The sequence below is a fragment of the Nannospalax galili genome, unplaced genomic scaffold (assembly GCF_000622305.1).
Source record: "Nannospalax galili isolate Female #2095 unplaced genomic scaffold, S.galili_v1.0 scaffold548, whole genome shotgun sequence".
NCBI lineage: Eukaryota > Metazoa > Chordata > Mammalia > Rodentia > Spalacidae > Nannospalax > Nannospalax galili.
In genome coordinates, this window is record NW_008358999.1 from 1,976,834 (window position 1) to 1,994,493 (window position 17,660).

The 17,660-nt window shown below is 48.9% G+C and overlaps 1 protein-coding gene across 2 annotated transcripts in view; it reads right to left on the reverse strand.

The window, feature by feature from the left end:
* The window catches only part of Kazn (kazrin, periplakin interacting protein), a 434,248-nt gene extending 421,430 nt beyond the window's left edge, over nt 1–12,818 (reverse strand). Inside the window, exons 1-2 of one of the 2 annotated variants that reach the window (XM_008822672.2) lie at nt 12,620–12,818; nt 12,237–12,492 (exon numbers count right to left, since the gene is read on the reverse strand). In XM_008822672.2, the coding sequence (XP_008820894.1) occupies nt 12,237–12,477 (241 nt within the window). In that variant the 5' untranslated portion in view covers nt 12,478–12,492; nt 12,620–12,818. Of the gene's footprint in view, nt 1–12,236 lie in introns of both variants that reach the window. The other variant, XM_029558400.1, reaches the window with a different exon arrangement.
* Between the last annotated feature and the right edge of the window lie 4,842 nt (nt 12,819–17,660).

Consider the following 17,660-nt stretch of genomic DNA (forward strand, 5'->3'; position numbering starts at 1 on the left):
CGCCCTCTCTCTATTCCCTCTCATTGTTTTTTCTCTATCACTATTTATTTTATTGGCATATATCGAGTGTACAAAATACTGGGTTTCATTGTGACATTTTCATACATACGTTGAACATACGTGGATCATCTTCTGTTCCCATCGCCCCTCTTGTCCCCTCCCCAACCTTCTTCATCCATAACACCCTCTTTTACAATTCATGCCTATTTACATACAGATTCTACATATGAGGCAAAAACATGCAACACACAAATGTTCTTTTTAAACATATTTTATTTATTATTTATTTTATGTGTATGAGTGTATTGCCTGCATATGTGTAAGTGCACCCATGTTCTGCAATGCCTGCAGAAGTCCAGAGGGTGTTAGATCCCCCGGAACTGGAGTTGCGAGCCGCCATGTTTGTGCTGGGAACTGAACCCCGGTCCTCTGCACGAGCAGCCAGTGCTCTACACCTGAGCCATCTCTCCAGCTCCCATTTGCTGAGTTTTAGAGACAGGGTCTTACTTTGTAGCCCAGGACGAACTCAAACTCTCAAGAGCTGGGGTTACACATCATCCCTAGCTCTTTCTCAGTGATCTTTCTCTGGGCCACAAGGCCCCACCTCTTCACTGAAACCTGCTGTGTCCAATACTAACCTACGAAGAAGCTGTATTGTTTAATAATCTATCATGGCCAGTCTGCCCTTTTGAGGTGATGCTAATTCGCTTTCCATTCTGCTTTTCTGACCTATCATCTCTGTCACGCCTGTTATCAAAGTCCCGGTGCTGTCACTCCCTTGTCTATTTCCCCATTACAGCATCTAGACCTTTATTATAAAAAGGAATTGCATTTCCGAGTCAGCCACACCTACCAGACGACCCGAGAGATAACTTGTCCGCATCTTATTAAATCTGTGGTCTCTGAACCTATGAGCCCAATCTCCCAAGACAGATGGAGACAGAAAACAAAAGGAGAGAGGAAGTCAGTACATAAAAGGAGCTCCATCCTGGGAGTGCTGTCTTCAGGCCGCCTGGCTATAAGATCTGCCCATTCTCCTTGTGGTGAGGGGGTTGGGCTCTAAGGTCATCTGGACCTGTGTTCCAGCCCATTCGTTCCCTCATCAGCTGGCCACCCTGGGGAGCTTGAGGAGGAAAAAAAGCAATTTAATCTTTCTTTTTTAAAATAAATATTTTAGTTATTATTATTTAAATATTTTATTCTTTTTATTTTATGTGTATGTGTGTGTTGCCTGTGTGCAGGTAAGTGCACCCGTGTTGTGCAATGCCCATGGAAGACAGAAGAGGCTGTCAGATTCCCGGACAGTTGTTAACTGCCATGTGGGTGCTGGGATATGAACCCGGGTCTTCTGCAAGAAGTTCTTAACCATTGAGCCATCTCTCTAGCCCCTATTTATTATTTTTATTCTATGTATATGAGTGTATTGCCTGCATGTGTGTAAGTGCATCCATGTTGCGCCATGCCGGCGGAGGTCAGAAAAGGTGTCAGATCCCCTGGAACTGGAGTTACAGATGGTTGTCAGCCGCCATGTGGGTGCTGGGAATCGAACCCAGGTCCTCTGCAAGAGCAGCCAGTGCTCTTAACTGCTGAGCCATCTCTCCAGTACCAATTTAATCTTTTTAAACCTCAATTTCTTTTCAAAAAAATTTTTGAACGTATTCATTTTTATTTTATGTATGTGTATGTGTATGTATATAAGGAACGTATGCACGCAGTGCTCGCAGAGGTCAGAAGAGGGTTTCAGATTGGAACTTGAGTTCTGAACAGTTGTTAGCCGCTGTGTAGGTGCTGGGAACCAAACCCAGATCCTCTGCAAGAACAGCTAGCGTTCTTAACCACTGAGCTATCATGTCTCCAGTCCCTCTAAATCCAATTTCTAAAAGTTAGGCTTTTGTTTGGAGAAAAGTTATTTCTATGTAACTAGGCTGGTCTGGATCTCCTCTCTCTCTCTCTCTCTCTCTCTCTCTCTCTCTCTCTCTCTCTCTCCCCCTCCTCCCCCCCCTCTCCTCTCTCTCCCTCTTTCCTCTCTCTTCCTCTCTCCCCTCTTCTCTCTCTCTCTCTCTCTCTCTCTCTCTCTCTCTCTCTTTCTGTAGGCCAGAGGACAGCTTTGGGTGGCATTCCTCAGGTGCTGTCCACCTTGATTCCTTGAGACAGGGTTCTCTTTGCCCTAGAACTCATCAAGAAGGCTCTACTGATTGGTGAGTGGGCCCCAGAGGTCCATTTGTCTCCACCTGTCCAGGGTTGGGGTTATAAGTGAGCACCACCACACCCAGCTTTTATATGTGAGTTCTAAGGGGAATCAAACTTAGGTCCTCATGTTTACAAGCCAAGCACTTTATTGACTGGGCCCCTCTCCCCGGCCCTGATCTACAATTTTTGATCTACCTGCCTCAGCTCCCAAGTTCCGGCATTGCAAATGTGTGCCACCATGCCTGCCTCTTCTAAATCTTCATTTCTCTGCCTGGCAGGGGAGATGACTAGCCCTGCGTATCTGTGATCAGTGGACACGTTGCGGTCAGTGGACACATTGCTCGGGAAGCACACTGCCCAGGGTCTGAAAAAGCCAGGTTGCTGCTGTGATGGTACTGTCAGAACCACCCTCTTCTGAGTCTCTCCACCTCTGCAGTTCCACTCTAAGATCATCCCTTGCTCTAGAATGGGTCAACCCCCTACCCTGCTAGGATGCTCTTGAGTCCCCAGCTCTTCCCCAAGAGGAAAGAAGGTTAAATTCTGTCTCTGACTCTTAATGGAAGGCCAGTGGGATTGCAGAGAGCAGAGTCTCACTTGTGACCATGAACTTGGCTCAGTGGGACTCTGTCCTCTTGTTCTTGAGGCTACAGACTTTGGCATAGCAACAGTGTCTGTGCACAGCAGAGCTGTGAAGGCCAGAAATAAAGAAGTTGGTACTCCATTTGCAAATCTGATCATAATGGCTTTGGCGCCAGAATTCCAACAGTAATGGTTTCTCAGGCAGCCATCGATGGGGAAACTATGTCAGGCCCCAGTAATGGTTTCCCATAGCATCCTGGTGGGGATGGTGACAGTTTCTGGGGTCACCTCTACCTGGGTGTCCTGGCTCTGCCACTCACTAGCTGAGTGACTCTCAGCAAATCACAGAACCTTCCTGCGCCTCAATTTTCTCATCTGTAAAATGGAAAACATAGTAGATATCTCATAAGGCATTTTGTACATATGCCTGTGCACATGTGTGTGGGGAGCATGCATGTAGGTGCATATGCATGTGGAGGCCAGAAGCCCATGTTATCTTTCTCAACTATACTCTCCTCCTCCTCCTCATCCTCCTCTTCTTCCTCCTATTCCTCCTCCTCCTTCTCCTCTTCCTGTTCCTCCTCCTCTTCTTCTTCTTCCTCCTCCTCCTCCTCCTCTTCCTCCTCCTTCTCTTCTTTCTCTACTTCTTTTTCCTCTTCTTGAGACAGAATCTCTCACTGAACCTGGAGTTCTTCAATTTGGCTAAGCTGGCTGGCCAGTAAGTCCAGGGAACCTCTTGCCTCCACCTCACCCAGTGCTAGAATTACAGGTACAGGTGGCCATGGTTTTCTACATGGATTCTCAAGACAAGGTAAGCACTTTACTGATTGAGTCGTTTCCCTAGCCCCCCGACCCCCCTTACAAGATGGTTGAAAGGATTAATTGAAGTATTATAAGTAAAGGGTTTCTACACATGTGATATGTCAGCACTCAATTAAAATGATATATCATCAAATCAATGAGCCTCAGGACACCATGTTTCATGTGATAAGAAGATGAAGTTCCACAAGATTTGTCCATCTGTCCATTCATCCATCCCTCTGCCTGCCCATTCATTCATCTATCCATCCATCCATCCATCCATCCATCCATCCATCCATCCACCCACTATCCGCTCACCCATCATCTATCTACCCATCTATTCATCTATCCATCCACCCACTCATCTATTTCTATCTATCCACCTAGTCATTTACCTGCCCATTCATCCATCCATACCCCCACCCATCCATCTACCTCCCCGCCTAGCCATCAGTCTGCCCATCCATCATCTTTCCATCCTTCTGTCCAATCAACATTCATTTACTAAACTTTTCTGTATGTCAGACAGAGCTTCAGGAAGCAGAAGGAAACAGACAAGGCTCCTGTCCTCCTAGACACTGTCAGTCTGAGCGGACCCTCACCTGAGGTCACATCTGGAGATAATTTTGGCCCAAAGAGACATGTGACAACTTCTGAAGACATATTTGGTCATCACAATTGGGATGTGGAAAGTGCCACTGGCATCCGGGGTGGAGTCCAGGACACTGCTAAACCCACAAGGCACGGAATGACCATGGTAACAAGGAATTGCCACACTTGTGGTTCAGGGTTTGAGGCTGAGGAACCAGAGGGAAAGGCTCTGTCAGAAGTCAATGGTTCATTGTTGGATGTGGCTGAGGGTCAGGAGAAGGCTACAGAGAGAAGCCGGGAGAGAAGAGGGTTGGGTTGGAAGGAGAGTAAAGAATCTTCATTCCCAAGAGACAGAAAGTGCATGAGATCTAAGGACCCCTAAGTTCCCAATCCGGGTTCAAACTGGTTCCCTCCATTGCTGACCCTGGGGATGCTGAGCTTGCAGGCAAGTGTCTCCCTTGCCACATGTAAGGGCCTGATGTTTGATCTCAAAATTACCACCAACCTTGAGCCATACTGATTGGGAATGGTGATTTGCTTGGTGCTCCAAGGCCTCTCACCTAAGGATGCTTCGGGAGTAGGAGGCATTTGGGGGGCACACACAAGCTTAAGTGGCAGGGAGACCTGCGGGTTTCATCTTGGCCAGGTATGTGGTAGCAGACAGACTCTGGGCACCCGAGTGTTGTGAATAAGGGCTGAGACACTGGAGCCAGAGTTTGGTCACACATGATAGCACACTCTTTGGTAAGTACCATATCATCTCTGCATCTCAGTTTTCCCATGTAAGAAATGGGTACTAGAATGGTACCTGCTTGTCATGTCATTACAAGGACCCAGTGTGGGCATAGATGCATCCACACACGGTACCTGGCACAGAGTGTACTTCAAACACTGGGTATAGCTGAGGCAATATTGAGAGAGGGAGGCCTTGCTGTCCCCATAGGGGTCCCTAAGCACTTGCTCGAATGGAAGGGGATAGAGGCTGGCCACTGAGTGGGGCATCTCCTCTTCCTGACTTGTCTCCATCCTTCAGGCTGACCTTACAGACCAGGAGGGGAGCCGAAGCCAGGGACTCTTTGCCGGGAGAACTGCTTATTACAAGCTTTGGGGAGAGGGTCCCCATTGATCCGAAGGGGAAGGGGTCAGAGGGTTTTCAGGAGTCTGACCCAGAGGTCTGGCACTACCTCCTCAACAAAGACAGCAGAATAAATTTAGAACTGCTGATTTCCCTCTACACAGAGGCCACCTGCTCGAACAGTTGCTATTGCCAAACTCAGAGTACATCCAGTTTCTTTCATGCCTGCTGCAGCTGAGGATTCTGAGGGGGAATCAGGAAGGCCTGCAGAGCACAACCTGCATGCTACCACTCCAATCTGAGGTGCATCAAACAAGTGAGATCAGTTAGGTCTTGTCCATCCTTGCAGAGAGGAAGAGGCATCTTGTCCTGTGGGTCCAGCTGGGGCGTGCAGAGATGGCAGCACCAGTCTAGGGGAAGGTAGGCTGCTACAAAGCAGCTGCCAGGTATATCTGCCACTGAGGGTGCCCACCCCCATAGCTTCAGGGATGGTGTTTCTTCTTAAGTGATTCTGCCTGAATCTGCTCCACGGCACCTTGGAGCATCAACACACAGAGCCATGTTATTGGTGGTACCTGTGTCATTCCATGTGTCACCTGCCCTGATATTCCAGCATGGAAAACGTAACACTCATTTCCTAGTTCCAATAGATAGAATGAGTCTCCTTCTTCCTGATGCATGTGGCATGTGCATGTACAAGCTCGCATGCAGGCATGCACATGTGGGCATATGTAGCCAAGAACCAATGTTCAGGCAGAGCAATCCAGAGCACAGAGAACTCACCATGAGACTCAGCTCCTGTAGCCTCAAGAATGGGATGAGAGATGGGTGCGGTGGTGCATTCTTTTAATCCCAGCATTCAGGAGGCAGAGGCAGGTAGATCTCTGTGAGACTGAGTCCAGCCTGGTCTACATAGCGAGTTCTAGCTGGGGCTACAGGGAGACCTTGTCTCAAAAAGACGAGCGAGAGGGAGAGAGAGCGGGAGCGCAGGTGGTGACTCTGGGTCCTTTGATCTCTGTCCACAGTTTCCTTCTACTCCACATGTACACCTGGAACTTTTCAAAACTTGCCACACAGTGCTAAGTCAGACTTGGCATAGCTTAATATTGAATCTTTGCTGATTGGAGATCTTCAAAGCTGAAAATATTGTGGCACATGCTTACATACGTTTCTTTGCCTCTAGGAACCTTTGGAAGTTTTGGTCTTAATGATATGGAAGTATCCATTTAGTAAGACCCTGGCCTTGCACTGCTACTCAGACTCAGTCATAAGAAGCCAGCAGCTAGGGGCTGGAGAGATGGCTCAGCGGTTAAGAACACTGACTGTTCTTGCAGAAGACCCAGGTTTGAATCCCAGCACCCACATGGCAGCTAACAACTGTCCGTAACTCCAGTTCTAGGGGATCCGATGGTCTCTTCTGTCCTCTGTGGACATTGCATGACATGGGTGCACTCACCTACATGCAGGCAATACACGCATACACATAAAATAAAAATAATAAATAAAATATTTTTTTTTAAAAAGAAGGCAGCAGCTAAGGTCTGCAGCATGAGGGCTTCAGGGGGTTGAAAAGAATGGATGAATCCTCATTTTTAACCCATTTAGTTGTGTAACATGGGAGTGAATATCTGGAAGCACACACTCAAACACACACACACACATACACACACACACAAGCACACATGCACACACCTATAAAACATGCAATGAATGTATCCAAGGCCCACAGCTTGACCTTCTAGGCACCACATGACTTGCAGAGTGGACAAGCAGACTTCCAGTGAGCAATTTCCACCTGCCAAGACCATCTGCTATCCACTGCCTGGCAGTCGGAAAGTCACAAATTAGAAGCCTACAGGACTCCTAAAAGGTGCCATTGGGCTTAGGGGGCAAGGAGGAAAGGAAGGGAAACACTTTCCTCACACTGGGACGATACATGACTAAGCCTTTCATCCTAAAAATCAGGTTAGCTGAGACTTCCAGATGACATCAAAGAAGTTTTGGAAAACCACAGAAAACCAGGAAACAAATCCTGGCAGTGTAAAACAAACCAGAATCAGGAACTTGACTCCCGGGATCCTCCCAAGACATTTTCAAAGACAATGGAAAAGACAGGAAATGATAGGCAATCAATAACTAATTTCAACCACGCCATCCTCACGTGTAAGCAATCCCTTTGTGACTCCGTGCAGTAATTTTCAGGAAGAACTCCGAAGCCCCCGTTCATGCCCGCCTGCCCGGCTAGGCAAAGGCACACCGTTCAGCCCATTGCTCTGGTGCTAAAACCATAGTATGTGTGACTTGGAGAGTTCTGGAGCTCCAAAGGGCCCTGGTCCGGCTGCCACATGTGGTTCCACCCTCTCCACCACTTGGAAATTTCCCTTCAAAGCAGATAAAAGTCTCCCCAGGAAAAGGAGTGCAGAGGCAGAATGAATGGGGAAGGGGATGCCGAGAGACAGAAGTTATTTTGCAAAGCAACAGTGTTTAGCGTCTCTGTGGATTCTCACACATTCAGTTCACTCCAAAGGTAATATGTACTTTGCCCAAGAGTCTCCAGTATGGTAGTTGATGGTTGAGAGGGGCAGCCAGGCCTTAAGTAACTACCTACTGTAACACTTGCATGTTATGGAAGTGTACAGAGCTAGAGATGGGCCCTTCCTATCTCCCATTTTAACAAACGCAGCAGTCAGGGAGTCCTCCGCAGCAAAGAAAGGTGCTCTCAGCACCCCCAATTGCCAAGGCATGCAACTCCAAAGATTCCCTTAAAAAATATACAGCATGGGGTGATGGCTTGACGGTTAAGAGCACTGGCTGCTCTTGCAGAGGACCCAGGATTGGTTCCCAACACACATGTGGCAGCTAACAACCATCCACAACTCCAGTTCCAGGGGATCAGACGCCCTCTTCTTACCTCCGTGGGCACTGCACGACATGATGCACACACATACATGCACATACACTCATACACATAAGAAATTAAAATAATAAATAGAATATTAAAAAAAACAGCAGGGGCTGGGGAGATGGCTCAGTCAGTAAATCACATACTGCACAAGCATAAGGACCTCCTGAGTTCAGACCCTCAGCACCCATTTAAGAAGCTGGGCTCAGCAGCACATGCCTATAGTCTCAGCACCAGGGAGGCAGGGACAGGAGGATCCCTGGGGGTCATTGGCCAGTTAGTCTAAACAATAAGTGAGTCCCAGGTTCAGTGAGAGATCTTGTCTCAAAAAGGAAGGTGGGGAATGAGAGAGGACTGCTGAAGTGGGCCTCAGGCCTCCCAGGCACACACACAACCCCCTCCCCCCAAATAAACAATAAGCTAAAGGCAGTAAGCATCTATTCGTACTACACATACATGTCTTATGTTCTATACCATTAACACCTATTTGAATTGAGTATAATGGTTCTTAATTGTTTTATTCTATGCACAGCAAAGCAGCCAATTGAATCTAATATTAGTCATTCATCAGCTAAACATTTTCAGAGAAACAAACTGCTACATTTCCCCCTCAAAGAACAGCAAGCATTTTAAACACACTTTCTCAGAGATGTTACATCGAGGAAAACAGCTTAGAAACGTACTTTAAACAAACCCCTTCCCTGGCTACTCACAAGACGAACTGGAACAAATGCTCAGCTCTGTATTTATGATTTTTTTTAAAAAACCAAGTCTCCTTCTGTCCACCTGTCAAAGGCAGTTGTGACCCCATCAACCCACGAGGTGGCCTCTGGAGCTGTGAAATGCACCACCCCACATGGATGCCCTCAGCACCACTGGCTCTCAAGCCTCGTTAGGATTATCCAACTCACTTGCAACAGGAGAGAGGCGATGGGCCCGCTGCCAAGAGCTCTTTCAACACAGATTCCGAAAGAAGATCCTGCGAACTGCCGAAAGCCCAGATTTTCAGCAGTTCACTTTCTAGATTCTGTTACATAGCAACCATGCCCGCTCACACAGGGTACCCAGCGAGTTCATATTTTGTTTAAATAACACACTGCATTAACCCTCTAGGAAAACCCAAGTTTCCTTCATCAGTAGGCATCAACCTAGTGGTCAGCCATACTATAAAATGTCCCCAGCGATGGATGGATGCACTTGCTTAAGTGTATTTCCTAAAAGAAATGCAAAAAATAATTGAAAATCTAGTGGGGGGAGCTGTGGGAGGGCACAGGGGGGAGGGGGTCTAAATTTGATTAAGATCTATTATATGCAATGCACGAAAGCTCAATAAAAATATTTTTAGAAATAATTGAAAATGGATCCAACCATTTCCTGGGGGAGGTGAGGAGCAAAAGGTGACATTTTCCTGTCACCATTTGTACCACTATTACTAAAGACATATTCGTAGGTTCTCAGTATGTGCATAAAGCCCTTTCGTTGAGACGATTTACAGGGTTGAGTTTTGAAAGGTCTCATTTTTTTCAGAACCTGGATTTGAGAAGGGACAACTGAGTTGCACTAGGTACTGCCAGGGTTGGGCCCACGGAGTCGCAGCACACAACAAGATGGACACACAAAGTGACCTGGAAGATCAGTCAGAAGGCCACAAGGAGCCTAGCTCCCTTGTGCCTCCTTGAAGGCATGCCAGGAAGAAGCCGGGGGAAGGCAACCAGCCGTACTTGAAAATTAACTTGCAACAATTCAACACTGTTGTTCAGGAAAATCACAAAAACCCCAGCAAAGAAATGAACAGACCAGCTCTGCTGAGGGTTTTTGTTTTTGTTTTTAACAAAAATAGTGTTAGAGTCTACAAGAAAAACTAAAACCAAGTATAACTAAAACTTCACAAAGACTAAATGATATTTTAAAAGTCCTGAACTGAGGTACTGTTGCTCCAGATCAGTAAACATCCCAGTGGGTTTATATGACATCTCATTCTCTTTCCAACCACCACATTCATTCACACTAACTTAAACGGACATGTGACCCACAGTTGAGTAAAAGATCATTAACATGTTTTCTGATTATAAAATCACTAATGCCAGTGGTAATGGTTCCGTCAACTCTCAGCAGCACAAACAGAAACAGTCAAGACCCTCTTCTGTCTTCCTAACACCCACAGGCAGCCGCTGACTTGGGCAGAGGGCAAGTGTGCAGGCTCCCAGGAGCACAAGACAGTTGCTGGCTTCATGTATTCTTAAAGACACCAAATGATCCCAAAGCCATTCCCATGTTCACAGGCTTGTGCATCTTTGTAGGAGAGAGGAAAAAAAAGGGACAAGGACACAGTTTCCTGCTGTACCTCTGCATCCATTTAACCATCGTGCGGCCAAGTTCTCAGTTTCCAAGTAGAGTGTGTGTGCACCAACACGGCGTCCGGCTTCCTTAGCATGCCTAGTCTGCAGCGCAGCTGGCATTTGGCTAAAACACCACTTAACTTTTCATTGGCTGGGGACAGAGCCGCCAGAAGGAATACCCCAGCATCGTTCAGTGTCCCTCTTAATGGCTTTTGCTTTCAGCAAAATGCCAGTTCTTAGTTAGTTCTTGAATGTTACAAGCCTTGCTGCTTACAAAAATTAAAGCATTATCTTGCAATCTGCGCTTTCCTTTCCCATCCCAGATTACACTGGCGATCTTTCTTCCACACATGATGACATAACCAGGATTAGATGACAAGAAAAACCAGACATCAACCTTGAAAACCGTGTAGCAAACACCAGGACCACGGCATCTTCCCACCATTACGTCATGGCCAAATTACGTTCGCAATTCCTAAAGACTTCTAATGGGCTCCTGAAGTACCAAGTTAGGGTCTGACTCAGAATACCACAAAAAACTGCCAATCTCAAAGCTACGCATCTCACATTGCAAAGGCACACCTTCCCAGGAAGGTGAGGGAAAACAGACCAATGAAGCAAGTGAAGGCATCCCTATAAAGAAACACTCTCTCTCAACATCCAGAAGAAGCTGTTGAAATAACAAGAGATGGTTCTGAGTCTCTGAGCAACTGGTACCTTACACTTCAAGTGACGTATTTATGCAAGTGGCCCTCCAGGCCTGGAGGGTTTTTGTTCTCCTGTCCAGTTCTGGATTCCAGCAGTTTAGTTTACAGTTCAAGTGGTATGAACAACTATCGATACTGATTCTTAAAGGGTGATTTGGGGGAAAGAATTCTGAAAAGCTTGATTCTCCTCTTGCTTTCCAACTCAGAGAAATCACACAGTACACAGGCAGAACAGCCTCATCCCACACCTTTAACCCTTGCAGGGGTCCGGAGCATCATCTCTCAATGCCAGCACCGGCCAGCTGTCTTCTCCCTTCCTCTAAACTGCAGAGTCCTTCAAACAGGAGCACCTAGCAACCTACCCTCCAAGCCTTCATTTCTCCAGGCGCCCATCATTCAACCTTTGGGGTTTATGATTTTCCCCTGGAAAAGTGCTGTTCCGTGTATATAGTTGCTGAAAATTTAAACTCCCTGCACACCAGTGCATCCAGCCAGCAGGGATGCATACCACTGCCGACACCATCTCAAGCCGGGAGAAAATAAACTCCAGATGCAATCCAGCCAAGGGGTTTGGCTTCCTAGGAGAAAACTGTACACCAGTCCACTCCCCAAGGCAACAGAGCCCAGAGCGTCCCCCAATCCGCCTGGGGAGGGGGGGGATCATCCCAAAGACTGAAGCCTTTGGAACTGGGAGGAAGGGGGTACCTATAGGGGTAAGGACATGAAAAGTTTGCCACTGAACTGGGGCTGTGTGCCATCCAAAGGGTACTTTCTGCGGCCGGAAGAGACCGGCCAGTGGCGCCTACCTCCAGCTGGCCAGGGGCTGGTGTGACCCTGCCACCCCGTGCACACTGCACCCGGGTTGGCATTCAATGACAGCCGCCTTGCAACTCCCAAGCCGGGGAGCCGCGGGTGGACAACGGTTGGGAGGAAAGGGTTACAAGCCACAATGCAAAGAGGGCGATCTCGTGGCGGGCATGGGGGGCACCGTGAGCCGGGCCACCCCCGGGGCCGGTGTGTGCTCACCGAGTCCCCGCCCCAGGCATCCCTACCTTGCGCGCCGTGTGGATGGTTCTCCATAGTCGCCGCCGCCGAGTCCACCGCCGCCGCCGCCGCCACCGAGGCGCTGGTCGCAGCTCCCGGGCCTGAGCCCGGGCCGCCGCCTCCGCCGCTCAGTTCCGCTAGTCTCCGGTTGGTGGCCGTGAGTTCGGCTCGCAGGTTGGTCACCTCCTGGCTGGCCGACTGGACCGCCCCATCGATGCGGAGCGCGAGCTGCTTATTGTCTTCCATCATGCTCAGGATTTTGGCCTGGGGGCGAGAGAGGTGACAAAGGGCTGCATGATGCACGCGGGGGGCGCGCGGCCGGCCACGTCCCCGGCTCTACCTGTTGGGTACCCCGCAGCCCCTGCCGGCCCGCGCCCCGACCCCCAGGCACCGGCTCCTCCGGCGCAGGAATGACAGCGGCGCCTCCAGCCCGAGCCGCGGCGGTGGCGAGGCGGAGGGGGGAGGAGGAGGAGGAGAAAGAGGAGGAGGACCGGAGGAGGAGGACGAGGGGAGGAGGAGGACGGGAGGAGGAGCAGCGATCGCCGAGACCCCGGCGGGCGGGCGAGCAGAGCGCAGAGGACACCGCGCGCTGCCGGGCCAGGCGCCCTCCTAGTGGAGCCTACCATTCGCGGCTGGCTCGGGAGGGGGCCCGGCCGGGGACCTTGGGGACCTCCTTGGCCTCGAGCGCTCCTCATCTCGGGGACACACCCCCGGAGGGCGGGGGAGGCGGGCGGCGCCTGCGTGAGGCCGGAGGTGGTACCCCCAAGCGAAGGGTTGGGGGGCTCACCGACTGAGGTTGGCTCGCTGTCCCCTCCCTTGCGGCGGTGGGCAGCCCCGCCCCGGCCAACTACTGCCCCGCGCCGGGCTGGGGTCACCTAGGAGGAGGTGAATGCTTAGCAGACAGGGGTGTGCGAAAGGGGCGCCCGGAAGGGAGCAAGGGATGGAGGGCCCAGGGAGGGGGCGGCTGGCATGAGCTTAGGAGTGGAGTTTTGGATTTGTCAGTTGCTTAAACTGCGGGGATGAAACGCCCAGCCAAGAGCTGAGCTGGTGGACGACCAGTCGGACACTTTCCACCCCCCACCTAGTGGCCCGAGTCCTTGCCCAGCCTAGGTCAGAGACGCTGAGACCTACCAGCAGCCCCTGTGTGCGCACCCCAGACAGAAGGCCAGCCTGAGCCTGGTCCCAAGCTCCTCGGCTGGCCTGAACACGAGTAGAGAGCCGAGACCAGGGGAGGACTGGAAGGTATGGTAGGGCCTCTTTCTTTCTGCTCTTCCTGAAGTAGGAGTGTTAAGCCCCGAGCCTCAGTTTACCCACTCCCCTTTCGGAGGAGAACTGAAGTAAGTAACCTTTAAGTTGATAAGCCCCTCCTAGCTCCTCTTCTCTCCCAGGGCACAGGCTTTGCATTTTTCTCTGGGGCCCTGGATTCCAGCCACCAGGCCTGGTTACCATAGCAAGCTTCATTCCAACAGCCAAGTGTAAGCCCTGGCCAACAGTGTGCCACCGTTCTAACCCCACCGTTCAACCTGGGGAGAGGGGCTCAGAGCAGACTGCGAAGTTGGGAGAGGGGAGTGTTCTGCCTCAGATAAGCTACTCACCTTCCAGGTTCAACAGCATTTGTTGAAAATCTGGGAAAACCAAGCAGAAAATGCATGGGAAACGTGTGGTTGTCTGTGGGCTGAAGGTTACTAGTCCTGTTTTAGAGAGGAGGAAACTGAGGCTCCGGGCAGGGTCAAACCATTTACCCTCCAGGTGCACAGAAATCAGATGGTGCAGGGGCCAGACATAAGAAATCACCTGATTCTAGTTAATCCCATGCACTTTCACTAGTCCTTGTTTTGTTTATGTTGTTTTGAGATGATGAGTCCATCTGGGCCTCCAGCTCACTAAGAAGGAGAGGGTGACCTTGAACTTCTTAGCCTACAGTCTCTACCGCCTGAGTGCTGGGATTGCAGGCAGTGTTGAGGCTTAACAGACTATAGCACCGTGCTTACTTTATGCAGTGTTGGGGGTCAGACCCAGGGCTTCGTTCTAGGCCTTGTTACAAGTGAGTTATGGGGCTGGAGAGATGGCTCAGCAGTTAAGAACACTGGCTGTTCTTGCAGAAGACCTGGGTTCGAATCCCAGCACCCACATGGCAGCTAACAACTGTCTGTAACTCCAGTCCCAGGGGATCCAACAGCCTCTTCTGACCTCTGCAGGCATTGCATGACATGGGTGCACTTACCTACATGTAGGCAATATATGCATACACATAAAATAAAAATAAATAATAAAATATTTTTTAAAAAGATGGGGAGACCAACAATGGGGTTAAGGAAGGGCAGCCTTAGATGGCAAAGCACGGGCAACGGCCTTCGTTCTTCACAGTCCAGGTTACTCTATGTGGAAACTGTGCCCCTGACCTTAGCCTGCTTGACTGAGGCATTCAGTGCTTTGTGGGGCAGTTGAAACCCAGGGTTCAGTTCTTGGAAGGCCTTCAGGGAGTCAGGAAGGATCATCTAACTCAAGGTCTCATGGGCCTCCCAAAAGGGAGCCCAGTTTGTCATTCTTTTGCAAAGTTAAACATGAAATTACTGTGTAGCCCAGCAAATCCATTCCTGGGTATATACCCAAAGGAACAAAAACAGATATGAAAAGAAGAATTCCATGGATTGCTATAAGGACACCTGCACTTTTCATAGCAACACTAAAATAGCCAGAAGGTGGAAAGAACCCAGATGTCTATCAACAGATGAATAAAGAGCCATATCCATTTGATGGAAGGATGGACATGCGACCATGAAACCCCAAAACACTGTGCAAGGTGAAAGAAGCCAGGCGCAGAAGGTCGCGTGTTGTGCGACTCTATGAAATATTTTGAAGAGATGAACCCAAGGAGACAGCAGATGGGCGTCTGCCAGGGGCTGAAAGAGGGAAACATGGGAGTAACTGCTTAATACGTTATTAAGTGCTTAATAGGTTATGTTGGGGTCATGAAGATGCTTCAGAACCAGACGGTGGCTGTGGATGCATAATATTGTGAACATACTAAATACCTTCAAATCGCTCACTTTGGAGTGGTTATTTTCATGTTATAGGAATTGCAGTTCCGTAAATAAACATATATGGGTATACCAAAAAATGAGGTGGTGGGGGTATCCTGGAAATAGACCAGATCCAAAAACAATTAGAATCAATGCTACTCAGAAGGAGCTGTGTGTGTGTGCGTGCGCGCACGAGTATCAATTATGACTCATCTGAAGGGCAGTACTGTATCTGTTTTTTGTATGTCTCCCCTGCTTTGCTGTGAACTTGTGGGCAGGAGAGGAAGGTGGCTGGGTCTTTTACCATTGCTCCTCTTTGCCTCCCTGTCACCTAGCCCATAGCAAGTACTCCACACTGTGCGTGAGCGTGTTTATGCAGGAAACAAACTGACCAAGTGTTACTCATTTCCCCTTTGCAGTGAGACTGTTCCCACACACTGGAATCTTCAAATCAAATCAGAACAAAACAAACATCTAAGAAGAAACGAAAGTGAGGACATGTTTCTTGGGTCTCTTTGTTTGATTGTGTGTGTATGTGTGTGTGTGCACGCGTGTGTGTGTGGTGTGTGTGCGTGCGTGTGTGTGTATACACAAGCAAATGTATGTATGTGCATATGGAGCTCAAAGCTCAACACTGGGTGTCCTCCTTTGTGGCTCGCCACCTTATTTATTTATATTTATTTATTTACTTATTTATATTTTTATTTTGGTCTTTTTGAGACAGAGTCTCCCTGTAGCCCCAGCTGGCTTAGAACTCACTGTAGAGACAAGGCTGGCCTCTATCTCAGAGAGATCTGTCTGCCTCTGCCTCCTGAGTGCTAGGATTAAAGGAGTGCACCACCACTCCCAGCTCTTGTTTTGTCTTTTGAGACAAGACCTTTTACTAAACTGAAAGCTCACCCATTTGGCAAGATTGGCTGGCCCATAAGCCCCAGGGATCCTCCTGTCTCTACCTCTCCAGTGTTGTGATTACAGGCATGTGTCACTATGACCAACTTTTTACAAGGGTTCTGGGGTTCTGAGTTCTGCACGTGCACCCACACACCTACAAGCATGCATACATGCATGCATGCACATCACACATATATACTGAAAAGAGGGAAGGCTGAGAGCACACCCAGGGCAGACAAGCCAACCCGACACGCACCCTTCTCCCAGAAACAGACTGACCTTGTCAAGTCCAAAGAGGACACTGGAGAGAGAAAGAAGTTATGAAGGAAGCTCTGGAACCCCAGCCTGTGTGGCTCCCCTCCTCCACAGCAGATTTATTGTGTTTGGTACTGGAAAGCACCCGACCTCATCTCCTCTAGCTTCCTCCTTGTTTACAGACAAATGGAGACTGAGATTCAGAAATCAACCCTGCAGATGCTGGGGAAAGAGTCAGGAGGGGTTGAAACCAGTTTTTAGAGAATGACCCATCATTCCATGACGTGTATCACGGGGCTTTTTCTAAATTACAGGTATGAGGTGCAGCTACAGTCTTGCGTACTCAGGCCACTGGCTTCTTAGACCACAATCCCACTGTTCAAGACATGCTTGCTCTCTAATCCTTAACATCCTGGGCTCTTTCTCTCTGTTTTTCTCCTGCCTCTGCCAAGAACATTCTTCCCCGGCTCTCTGCACCTGATTCCTTTCCATCACTTAGATTTAACATTCAACTCTGACATTTTGTAACACAGATTACCATGGACCACTGTTCTCTTAATTTAGTTGCTAATTTGAGATACTGTATCCACCGATGGACTGAGAGGTGAGTCACTGTAAGGTTGGCTCACTGGAGTAAAGGTCTTTCACTTCCTGTTCCTAAGACCCCTGGGCAATCATATTTATTCTGTTTGCTGTTGGAGTACATGGAATTCCCAAGAATAAATGTCTCTTTATTGAGCTAATTTGATTATTTCTATTGCAATGGAATGTCCTGGCTAAGATCATGCCATCCTCCCCTCCCAACCTCCCACCCCAGCCCCCAAACACCCACACAGCAAAGTTTGAATCCTGTTCTCCATTCCACTCCATCGATATTTCTTCAAAGTTTGTGGATAATGGAGCAAATGCATGTTCTTGTCCCCACACCTCCGCATCCACAAATAGTCTTGGCTCTCTCATTAAAACTCTCCTCATTTTCAGTTATCTCTAGGAAGTCTAGTCACATCATCATTCCACTAAGAACATTGCCACTCATTCTATTTATTCTTGCAACACTCTGCTGGGCAGGGAGGGGGCTGGAATCTGCATTTGGTGCTTAAGCCTTTGAGGGTTTTGTGGAGGGTTCCCTGAGGAGGCTCCCTCACACCCTGCTTGCATGTCCTTCCCCCACTCTCCTGGGAGGAGCACCACACATCTTTGTCCAGTAGTGAGCTGGGGACCAGGACTCCACTACACCCACACGTAGCCCAGTTTTCTCTCTGA